The sequence below is a fragment of the Drosophila tropicalis genome, unplaced genomic scaffold, assembly GCF_018151085.1.
Source record: "Drosophila tropicalis isolate 14030-0801.00 unplaced genomic scaffold, ASM1815108v1 contig_878, whole genome shotgun sequence".
NCBI lineage: Eukaryota > Metazoa > Arthropoda > Insecta > Diptera > Drosophilidae > Drosophila > Drosophila tropicalis.
The window spans coordinates 12,340,060-12,352,687 of NW_027173374.1; the positions used below are offsets into that span (position 1 = coordinate 12,340,060).

A 12,628-nucleotide genomic window follows, 5' to 3' on the forward strand; every position below is an offset into this window, starting at 1 on the left:
AACAACAACAAAAAATAGGCAAAGCAAGCGTTTTTCGCGGAAAGCTTACTTTGGTAATTACCGTTAAATGACCCAAGTCCAAGACTCATAGTCTCATAGTCTCTCAGCTGTCAGTTGTCTGCAGAGTGTGTGAGGGAGCAGGAGAGAGAGAGAGAGAACGTGTGAGATAGAGTAAGTGGTGTACACGCAGACGCAGCTACTGCTGCTCCCGCTGACGATGACGATGACGACTTTAAGCCGCCAACTTGGCGCAGTCCTTGACAATTGTCAACCATTTGGCAGCCTCAAGGCTGCTTTGCCGTCTGCAAATTAATTGTGCCCCCAACCTCAGAGGAGAACCCACCTTCTGCTCCTCGTCGTCGTCTTCATCGCCGTCTCCATGTCAGAGACCCAGAAGATGTCTCTTTGGGCTTACAAATTTTGCATACCAAATTCTTGATTTTGTTTGTGCAAAGTTTTTTTCGTTTTTTTGTTGTTGTTGTTGTTGTTACCTCTTCCCCCCTAATGCTCCTCTCCACTGTTGGGAGTTGCACTTTGCATTTTAACCAACAACTTCCCAGGCGAAATCAATTAACAAACAATAAACGTTTGTTGGCCAAGCCAGACACGTATTTTATTTAAGTATCTAGAATATTAAAATGGGATCAGACACGACAAATGTTGTTGTTGTTGTTGGTGTTGTTGTTTTTTGGCGGACAATATATGAGAGGAAGGGAAGAGGGTGAAAAAATTGAAGCACTGCCTCGGCGACATTCATTGAAACGTTTTTGGAATATTTGAGCAACTCTCCAAATGTTTTGCTTTCTTTTATGCGTTTGCCACTGCAGTGCACAAAGAACGAAACACACACACACACACACGCAGAGAATCCAAAAGATACTTTTTTTTTTGTTTTTCAAAACAAAAACGAAAAACAAAAAAATGCAATCGCTGTTAAGTACCGCAGAGCTTGGGAAGCCGCACCAGGCCTTAATCTGTCGCAATGCTGAGAACTGAGAAAGAAGGCTTTAGCTTTAGACTCGACTGGACGGGATGGGATGGGAAGGGACTGAACGGGCCTGGACGGGACTGGAGTGAAGTGGACTGAAAAAGAGCCACCCAGAGGAGAGCAATCGCTGGCAGTCGCCACATTGCCATCAACTTAAGACGATTATTTATGAACTGTTCGCTTTGGTCGGTGGTGGGGCAAGCAACTTTAGTGGGGGGGCGGGGGGTAGTGCAATGGATTGGTTGGAATGGATTGCAATGGCTGCCACAGTCGCTGCTGCAGGACACTGACATTGACTCGACAACAACAACAGCAACAACAACCAGTCCGACACCGACACCATGTACAATGTACCAATGCGTGTTCGATGACTTAAATGACAAGAAAGCGTCCATTGCCAAGGCGAAAAGAGATGCCAACCAAGTTCACAAAATACTCTTAGCCATGTTATTACAAAGTGACTAAATGACTGGGCCATCTCAATGACCAGAGATGGTAGGAGGGTAGAAGGAGAGGCAAGTTACTGCCTGAAATGGCATAAGAAGATCAACAAGCTTCAAGTCATCGGAAGCTAAAATGTAAAGAAATGTTTACGAATATTTCAAACTGATGACCAAGATGATGATCTTGGCTAGTCTACCTTTCGAAATCGCCTTAAAACTTATTAAATCCATTTGCATAATGCTTTAAGCCACATAATAAAAATCTCCATAAAAAAAAAGATAAAAGAAACAACCTACAAAGAAAAAAATGGCAGAAACTGAAAATGATTTGCGTGCGAAAATGCCCAAAAATATAATACGTTTTGCAGGTCTCCCAAAGAAAAATTTGACTAACCAAACAACAAAAAATTAATAACCATTTCATTTAGATAAAGCAACGACCAAGAAGATACCCTAAGAAAACTTGGACTCTCTTCTGGGAGAAAGAATTGAGAGCCTGTGCGAAAAAATGTTTTAATCTTTTACTTTTCTTTACTTTATTTTGCTCAGAGACAAAGTCCCTTTCCTGATTCGGTTTATTCTCTCATTTCGAAGGACTGCATATGCTCTGTCTTAAACTAACTAGTTACTGGGTATATTTTAACCAAACACAATGCTCTATGGCTATAATATATAAGCAAGGGTTTTAAAGTCGTATCCAACTGGATTCATCTCTTTTATGTGTTTGTCTGTGCGAGTGTGTGTGTGTGGTTTTTGGTTGGGTTTTTGTTTTGGCTCCATTGCATTTGATTTGGTCCAAATATTTTTGGTTCACACTTGGCGTTGATTCCAAAAAGGCTTCACATAGTTTTGATTGATTGCCGCCGCATCCCTGGCAGCCCTTCACTTTCCACCTCATTCGATGGGGTCTCTCTCTCTCTCTATGCGTGTGAGAGTGTGTGAATATATATCATATTTTTATAGCAACAACAACAACTACAACAACAATTTGCGGTCAACAAAGTCTGCACGAATTTTTTCAATTTTTTTTTTTTTGTTGGGGATTTTCAGTTTTGTTTGCTGAGCCTTTTTTGGTTTATTCGGTTTTTTTCTTTTGGGGGTTTCTCAAAATACGGCAAGATTTATTAGAGTTGCCAGTTCTGGGTGAGGGATTGCCGGCAGGGGGAGGGGGGTCTGAGAAATTTTCGTGTTGAATGTGTTGTTTAGATTAATTTAATTAGGTTCTCGATTAAGAGATAAGCTTTTGGGCCTTTTCCCACAATAACTAACTAATATTTTCCATCATTTCTTTTCTACTTGCAGACAATTTTGGAACGAGTGCCAGCGGTAAGCTTTCCCTTTACATACACATACAATTCTCTTAAGTTAAGTTTGCAGCAAAATGGCCAAGACCAAATAACCAACCAACCAACCAAGACAGAAAATTGTATGGCTCTGTGTGACTGGCCAGCAGGCCGCGGACGACTTTGATGGGGCTTTCATTTAGCGTTTGACAGGACCTATAATTATAAACGAGCATAACCCATCATCAGTTCGGAGAGGAGGGTGGGAAGGGGGGGAGAGAGGTTGAGCCTACAACGAGAACAACTAAATGCTGGGGTATATAAATTTTCTGATTAAGAGCCATCTTATCATTATTATAGACTGTGCGCACGCTCGGCCTTCTTGAGGGGATCTCAATGGGCATGGGGGCATGGGACTCCCAAGATAGGTGCTGTTGCTTGTGGTGCTAGTGGTGGTGGTGGTGGGGGTTGGGGTTAAAGTAGATGTGAAACCAAAATGAGAAACGAAAAATGAGAAACAGAAAAAAAGAAGAAATACCAAAACGAACCGAAACACACATTTCAAAATGTAGCCGTGCGTGAGTGAGTGTGTGCGGGTCGTCGTCGTCGTCGTCTCAGGGCATTATAGGATTTAGTTTTTGGGATTTCGATTTCTCACACACACACACACATGGAGTAAACCGATGAACATGAAGATGGAGTTGGAGTTGGAATTGCTTGAAGAAGCATAAGCAGAAAGAAATGTGTAGAACATATTGTATAGTATGGTTGGTGCCTGGCACTGGCATTGGGACTAGGGAGTGGAATCGTATGTGGTGGTGGTGGGGGGGCGAGGAGAAGGGCTACGCTGGGGTTTCGTTTCCAAAGATTTCCTGTGAAATACTTTAAGCCATACCCATCCATGCACAAGTATAACCCAGAACGAGATGTTTCTGTTTCTGTTTTCGGTTTTCGGTTTTTTGGTTTAAACATACTTGAAATTCTTGTTTCAACTTTGTGACTAATGCCAATGATGGGGGCGGGGATGAAGACGGCATGCATCTTCCTACAGATATATATATATATATATATATATATATACATATGTGTATTTTGTGTGTAATTTAATACGCTTTCAAAATTAAGAAAAACACACAACACACACACACACACACATTAGTTATGTGTATATAGTATCTCGAGATATGCTTGGCAGGCATGAAAGGTCACAGCATAAGATTTAAATTTGAAATTAGTTTGGTCCACGTTCTTACAACATTTGTTGTTTTGTAGTTTGGTCGGTTTCCTACCCCCAATCTGCCCCTTCTCCTTCCCTCTTGATGTTCTCTCTGTTTCGTTTTGGAAATATTTCATTATTATTAGACAGTTGTTGAGCAGCCTCCAAGTTAGAATCTTCCATAACCTAGGCAGGTCATTGATTTTTATTCAAGAATCTCATTTTGATGTGTGTGTGTGTGTGTGTGTGTGTGAGTTTGTGTTAATTTATGCTGCGACCGCCTCATGTTATTAACTGTAATTTGCATATTATAAAACAGAAAATTTCAAGATACATTTTTTTTAGTTTTTTTCCTCATCTTGTTGTTCTTGTTGTGAATACCTTATAATCATAGTGTAGCCCTTGGGGTATATGCAAACCGTCATACGGATCTACTGATATGTTTCCATTCTTAGGGTATCTCTTGGGTTTACTACCCTCCTAATACTGGCCAAAACGCCCCATTTCCTTTCTTAATAAACCATTTTGTTGTTGCAAAAAAACACTTTTTTCCCTGTTGTGTTTTAGCTTTTTCCATTTTTTGCGCACTCTTTGTTCGCTTTTCCCCTCCAATATGGCCGACACAGTCAAAGTGCAGCAAAAATGGTCGAGAGTGAAAGAGTGAGCAGGCAACCAAGTAAATGAGAGAGTCAGAGATAGTGTGTGTAAGAGAGAGAGAGAGCGAACAGTAGAGAGGAAAACGTTTTTGCACTTTTGTGTTGAAAGATTTTCTCACATGCAGCCAACACATGGTTTGGCAGGGGGGCTTCGTTGTGATGGGGAGGGGAGGGAAGGCAGAAGGGCTATTGCCTTCGTGTGTTTCGTGACTGATGCGTTATAATTTTCATGCTGTTAAAAAAGCATTTCCAGTGTGTTATTAAAAGCAACAAAAATAATAATAATAATAATAACAAGAAGAGGGCCAACAAAATGACTAACAGACCTTCCACCCTGCCCGAGCCCTCCCCCCATTGGATACTCCTTGCCAATCCTCCAATGCTTCAATGTCTGGTGGATGTTCTTTTTTTTGGCCAAGAGAGAAAGAGTCCTCCCGTCTCGTGCCCCTTGGGCTTGACTTGACTTTGGCGCGTTGTCTGCGCTGCAATTTTGATGTCAAAAATCAACTGCAGATATTCCCTTTTGTTGTTGTTGTTGTTGCTGTTCAGTTAAACGAAATTACACGCTTATGAATTGCTTAATATCATGTCGAGAATAAAGAAAAACAGGAAATTGCATCAGATATAGTTTACCGAGACATGAAAGGTATGTTTTCAGGAGATAGAGAGTGAGAGAGGAAGGAAAAACATGCTTAGACAAAAACCTTTATTTTTTAAATCAATTCTGACATTTAGTTATGTCAGTGTCTTTAAATGTGATTCCTATAAAACACGAAACCGACCTGATTGTATTATGGCTGGTTAACTCATTTAATTGATTTAATAAACGTTAAAAAAAGTTGGGCAAACTTTTTAGTCTCACGTGAGTCGCTTAGAAGTTGAATTAGAGAGTTTAAAGAGTGTAGAAAGAGAACTTCTAATGAAAGCCTTTCCGAGTTATTCAGAACTTCAATGTGTCTCAAGAACAGTTTGTTGGCTAAGCCTGTGATAGAATCCCTTATCAAAGAACCGTGTTCATCATAATGATCCTCGATGCTTGCATTCAAAATCCGATTAAATGTTTAAAAATATCCAACAATCCAGGGCTGTATGTATGTGGTTGCACCCAAATCAAATGACGTGTCAATGTGACTGACTCGGCATAGGAATTATAAACTCCGACACTCCGACAAGGAGAAGGACAAAAATAACACCCGAAACCCAAGAAAATAAACAAATTAAACGCATTGCCATTAATCTTTTCACCAGCCAATGGGTCTGCGACGTCTTTGGTGGCTTGTCCCCAACAAATCCCAATCCATATGCCCCCCCGCTCGTACCCTTTCCCATCCAGGTATTCATATAATCAAGGTGAGATGCATTTCAACATGTCTCATAAATTCGTGGCCGGATTGAGCGCAAAGCGCACACAAAAATCTTGTCCAGACGTCGCAACATTTGTGTATGGATATTTGCATAAACTCGTGAGGAGTTGCTTCAAACGGGGCGGGCGGGGCTATGGGAAGGAAACTGCAGTCAGCAGTCAATCCACTTTATATATCCGTAAGATATTCTCGTATATATATATTTCTTTAACGGCGTTCATAAATTTGGCAAATTTGACAATTATGCGCATTAATAATAAATAAAATTGACAATAATTGAATTTGAATAATTTGATTTTGCATATGTAGGAAAGAAGTAGAGAAACTGAAAGTTGGACAAGAGAGGGAGAGGGAGGGAGGGAGTGTTAGAGCGGAGGGGAGAGCTACATATGGAGCTAATCTGCATATAAGGCGGTTGCTCTGACAGCGTTTCATTCGACTGTTTTTTGTTTTTTTTTTTTTTGGGTAGGCGTGAAAACATGTGTTGGCTTTGCTTATATACTTTTTGTTGTCTGTTTTTGTTGCTTGGAATTTTAATAAACTTTTAAGTTGTGTTGTTTGCTGATATTTTTTCTTCTTTCTCGTCTCCTTAGTCAATTTTTGTTCGTTACTTAGTTAACAAACCGAACAAACTGAACAAAAAATCGAACAAAAAACCAGCCACAGCTTGAAAACAGCCTGAGAACTCATGTCGAGTCGAGTCGACTCCAAGGCTAGGCTCGGCTCTCAACGAACCGCAAAAATCCGTATAAAAATAATGAGGCATGAACATGTTGCTGCAGCATCCCCGGCAACAGCAACAGCAACAGCAACAAGCTTTTTGCAACATTATTATTTTTATTATTATTATTATTATTTTTTTTTTTTTTTGTGCCGGTAAAAAGCAAACAATGCAAGCAGCCGACAATGATGCCGGCCCAGACTCAAAATATTGCCGCGGATCACACAAATCCGCCATAAAAAAAAGTATGTACTTGTATATAAATATATATAGATTGTATATATGTATGCTGCTGGCTATCGAACATGGCCAAAGCCAAAAGGTAAAGCCGCTTTTGTGTTAATACCTCCAAACTGTTTTTTTTTTTTTTTGCTCCTTCCTTGAAAGAGGCAAAAAATGTATATGTATGGCCACAAAAATTGGTATTGCAACCTGCAACCATATGCCTGACTCGTTGTTCTTATTGACCTGTTGCCGTTTTGTGGCGTTGCTCGATTGGTGATCCATCATCATACTGAAGTCTCTCATAATTTGCAGTTTTTCGCCTATGAAAATTGTTAAGGAAATTGCAATTATTATTGAATGCCAGATGGAAAGGTAGAAATTGCAAGGCAGGTAATTGGTAAATGGCTTAAACGTTTTCAAGACACTTGCAGATTTCAGAAACCAAAATTCATTCACACGAACAACTGAAAGATAGATAGATCATCGGATAACCAAATCAATCTCAAGTGACAATAACAAAAGCCAACATTAAACCCCGGCTAATAGAGCACCATCAACCATTATGAGAATGGGAACGAAATAAAACTTTGTAATGTTTTTTTTTAGAGATAAAAACCCCGCAAGGCCTGCCATCTATCAATTATCTAAGCGCCGTGCAATTTTTCAATATTTAATTAAGTCATATGCCATCCATTGCTTAAGCTTTATTAATTTGCCGATCATACGGCGTGGAGGTATATAAAGGTAATAACTTTTAGCTAGTAATTGTCAGATGAGAGGCAAAATTAATGGGTAGATCTTTATCACGATTCAATAAGGTTTTCATAAATCAAACTAGAGCTAGGCGGGAGGGCCAAGGGGGGAATTGGTGGTAGAATTGTGTGGCTAATAAACGGAATGTTGGCAGCATTAACACCTTGGAGGTCTCACTTTTGGACCTAAGCTCAAGTGTTTGTTTTTCAGCCAGCCACCCACTTGAAGTACAAACAACAACAATAACAGAGATGCTGATGATGATGACGCCCTTTTCTTAGCTTTTGTCAAGAGTACGTGTGTGTGTGTGTGTGTGTGTGTGAGTGTGTTTGTTGTTGCCGTGTCCATGATTTACTCAAGTGCTCAAGTTGGGGGCTCAGAGCTCAAGCGCAGCTTCTTTGCCTACACTTGAGGGCCACAACACTTCTAGGTGTATGCAGGGCAGGGAAGGGGGTGGCACTTGAAGTGTTTGCCAAGCTGCAGCTGAAGCTCTTTTGGGCCCTCTTCTGGCCGTGTGACAAACCGTTGAATGAGCATGACTCGAAGACAAGACAGAAAGAGAAAGAGTGAGAGACAGAGAGAGAGAAAGCGAGTGTGGTCCAAGCCTTTGAAGCAAAGATGCCACTGAAGATGCCACCCAGGGCGTTTGCTGATTTCTTTTGACATGTTTTGAATTCAATTAAAGACCTCAAGTTGCCACCAAAGAAAAAGTCGCACAACAGCCACGTACTTTACATGAATATATACTTATATATGTATATGGACTACTCCTGCCACTTTTCCCATAGTTTGATGCTGTTTATTATCATTCTTTTAGTTTTGAGGCAAAACTCAATTAGTTTCCTTCACAAAAAGTCCCTGTGTGTGTGTAGGGTATAGGGGCACACACTCGAGAGTCGATAAGTTTGTGTGTTCATTGAGCTTAAGCAGACTTCCGCCATGTTTCAGTGGGCCAAAATGATTGACAGACGATTGGCATGGATATTCATATAAACAAAAAAGAAAATGCTCCGAAAGACGAAGGCGCAAAAACTGTTTTAAATGAAAATTCACACATACACACACAGACAGAGAGAGAAATACACCCACACCAACATACTCAAATGCCTAATGTAAAAATGGAAAGTTGGGCGTTTGGTTTTCATTTGCCGTTTTTGTTTTTTCGGGGCGGCGGTGAAAATGTGGAGAAAAAGTTTATTTAAAAACTAATTGAAAACTGCTAGCAGGCTTTTCCCCCACCCCTCCCCAAACCATCTATCCTTCCATGTTGTTGGGCAATAGTATGTAGTTGTTGTTGGAATGCATCTTTGCCTTAATGAAACGTAGAGACAGAGGCCAGACAGGGAAGAGAGGTAACGAAGTTTTCCTTCGTTTTTTCAAAAAGCAATTTGTTTGTTTTTCCATTTGCAATTCAGTTCAGCAATGAAAAGTGCATTTTGTTATTGAAAATAATGCATAATCATGCTAGAAATATTTGTTTAAATTGTTGCTTCAAGTATTTTCTATACATTAAGGAATATGGGGAGGAATTTTCCGTCTCTTTCTTTTTTGGTTGGTTCATTTTGGCCGAGCAAATAATGTGCAGCTGGTTGAATTCCTTCATTCAATTCCTTTTGCCATCGTCTTAGGGCAGGACGGGGCGGGGCTTTGGCTACATACATATGTATGTAGGTGGTTTTTTCTTTTCTTTTTTTGGTTTTGGGGGATGGGGAAGGTAGGAGGACTGCTTTCTCTGGCTGTGCGGAAAGAAAAGCCAGCAGGAAACTAAAAATGTTTTGTATGTCCGTATAAAGGAAAAATCGCAAAATTTACTGCAAATTGGAATTTTGCGCAATTGTAGAAAAAAAGAAGAGAAATGTGGCAAGAAGGAGAGCAAACAAACAACCGTATAGCTTCCACCCAAAGCCGCCTCCTGCACCACAGAAATTTCCTTCTTTTCTTTTTCTAGGGGTTTTGCTTGCAATAATAACAACATACAAATACATATACATATATATAAAATATATGTATATATATGCTCACGTCTGTCTGTCTGTCTATCCGTCTGCCTGCCGTTCTGCCTGCAACGTCCTTCGTCCTGCGTCCTTTAAGCCAATAATAAATAAAAATGCTTGTTACAGCAGCCAAAGGCAAAGGCAAAGCCAACCACCCACAAAAATGGCAACGAAAATTGCGACGGCATCAAATTTATTTGCCCAACACAACACAAACTTATGGTGGTGGTGGTGGCGGTGGCGGTGCAGTGGTCGATGGGTTCCATAAAGTCGACAAAGTTATAGTGAAAATTAATTAAGTTTTGCTCTGCGCTTAACAATTCAATTAAAAATTATCGTCTTGCCTGCATTGGCAACAGCGAAAAGCACTTTCGGGGAAAAGCTGCAGAGATGAAAACGAAGAGAGATCTCTCTCTGTGTGTGTGTGTGTGCTCCTAATCTCTGTTGCATCCCAGCCCAAACAACCAACCAACCAACCAACCAACCAACCATGCCCCTTTCTCAAGTGGCACAAGTGCTTTTGCACATCGTTATTATAACAATAATAAGCAGCCGCCACTCTTGCCAAAGATTAATTGTCTGTTTTGGTTTGCCAGATCCTACCACTCGGCCAACTAAATGTAAAATCGGAGCACATACAACCCGAAAACGAGAAAAAAACATGAAGAAAACGAAAGAAATGACTTCAAATTGTTGAGAGTCGTCGGCGTAAAGTGCAATCCACTTGAAGGAATTTACATATCACCAGCACCAGCAGCAGCGGCAGCAGAAGATACCCGACCATCGACCATCGTTCCTCCATCCGCCACCACCTCCTCCAAATGCTGCTCAGTCTCTCCTCTTCTTGCAGCCAAATGCATTAATCAATTTCATGTTTTCTTAAGCGCGCGCCCGACGCGATTTGAGTGCCTGGGCTCCATGCCACTCCACTTCACTCCCGCGTAGCCGTAGCCCATTGCCTCCTGATCGCCCTCTCACTCTCTCTCTCTCAGTCTGGGGACGCTTTACGTATGAGTGGAATAATCAATTTCGAGGATCATAAACAACTTTTAATGAAGTTGTTAAGTGCCAGCAGCTAGTTGCTCAATGTGGCCCGGCTAAAGTGCAGCTCACTTCTTGTCCGATAAGCCAGAAGAAGGCGCTCTGTTCTCTGCTCTCTGCTCTCAGGCCATAATGGACAAAAGTCTCTTCCATTTGGTCAAAGACGACAGAGCGAAAGAGCAACTACATTTCCACATTGACGCATTTCCATAATTGCTAAATTATGCAAAGCCCATTGAGAGCGACAGAGAGAGAGAGAGAGAAGGGCTCTAACAAGTGTCTTCTTTTTTGTTCTTTGTTTTATTTTATTTTATTTTAATTTTTTGGGAGTTTCTGGTAAATTAATTTTACAACTTTTAACTACACTTTTGCTTTAGAGTCTTTCCGGTTGGTGTCTAAAATGAATTCATTGAGGGAAACCTGCAGGTAGAGAAATGGGAAATCTGTTTATTATACAAATTTGGTTAGAGTATTTAGCATTCAGTTATCTAAATATATGGCCTTTAGATTTCTTTTATGGTTTGCTTAGAAAAGCATGTCTGGTTGGCTGGTTGGCTTGACCACTCAACGAACGTATCCATCGGCAACCAAATTAATCAAAACCAACTTCCGGTTTACGCAAAATGGCGTGAAGTCTGGCACTCTGAATATTTCACTACCCTCTAGGTGTGTGTGGGTGTGAGAGAGGCTTTTATTTGGGCATGTGCTACTGTGAATTCTTTTACGTGGAAAATTAATGAATGAGTTAAATGAAAAATTAATGAAAAGCAGCCACTTGCCACCGACTACCATCAAGACGCAGTTGCCTTGGCTTAGCCAAGTGGCAAGTGGCAGGGGCAGGTAAAGGCGAAAGCAAATGCCAAAGGTGTTGTGCAAAAGATAAAGCATGGAAAATTTAGGAACTGAAATGGGTAACATACAAAAGTTTAAACATATTTTCATAGGCGACGCACAATGTTGTTGCTGTTGGGAAATATTTGTTTTGGCATACACGGGATCAAAAAGAAACAACAACAAAATGAAAGAAAATGAAATTGCGGTTCGGGGTTCGAGGGTTCGAGGTTCAAGGGGGCAGAGCGTGAAATTATGCAATATTATCAGAGATAGAAAGAAGGGCAGGGGGTTGTCTTTAAAGGCCCCCTGTTTCAGATATATGTATATTGTTTGCATGTACTCTCTCAGCCATTTGGGCTTCCTGTTTCGTGGCATTTGAGTTACTTAAGTGTAACTAAAACTTTAAGTAAACACACAAATAACATACTTAATATTAAACAAAAATATACAAAATCATAGACCTGATGTTGATGTTGATGATGATGATGCTTGAGCCAAGCGGAAATGACTTTGTCGGGAGGTTGGGGGCGGAAAAATGGTAGACAAACAAAAGATAAAAGCCTGGAAAATTTAAATTAACCAAAAATTATGCATGAACATTACCAAAAGCAGCCACACAATGATAAGTGTGTGTGTGTGAGGAGGGGAGAGGGAGGAGTGGAGTTGGTCTTAGAAGGCCTGCGTATGACAAATATTAATTTCGTTTATAAACAAGACCAAGACACAGTCTACTAACTACTACTACCACTGCTACTACTACTACTACTACTACTGACCTGCAGTGTCTTAAACGGCAGCCACAAACAATGTCATCCATATGATTATCATTATGCCCTAGAGCCGAGTCAGTCGCCTAGTAAAGTAATTTTATGCTCACTTGACAAACAGCCATAAACCAGAACAACATCAACAACAACAACAACACAAGCAACTGGATGAAATGAGCAAACATAAAAGTTGTCTTGGAGAATGTGTAAGAGAAAGGGCAGAAAGAAGTGGATGAGTTGGTGGATTGGTGGGTGGGTAGGCAGTAGTGTGACTATGAAAGTGCTCTGACAATATTGACTTGGGTTAAACTAAACTAAAATCTCTCTCTCTCTCCCTCGATCT

At 40.6% G+C, this 12,628-nt stretch overlaps 1 protein-coding gene and 1 long non-coding RNA gene across 3 annotated transcripts in view; one reads left to right on the forward strand and one right to left on the reverse strand.

Annotated features, from left to right (window-relative positions):
• Positions 1-12,628, forward strand: part of hth (homothorax) — a 111,341-nt gene that overhangs the window by 88,089 nt on the left and 10,624 nt on the right. For both annotated transcript variants that reach the window (XM_068301987.1, XM_068301988.1), the window contains exon 10: positions 2,734-2,757. In XM_068301987.1, coding sequence (XP_068158088.1) covers positions 2,734-2,757 — 24 coding nt within the window. The remainder of the gene's footprint in view (positions 1-2,733; positions 2,758-12,628) is intronic.
• LOC137585949 (uncharacterized) overlaps positions 1-12,628 on the reverse strand; it is a 174,698-nt gene that overhangs the window by 75,321 nt on the left and 86,749 nt on the right. The window lies entirely within an intron of this gene.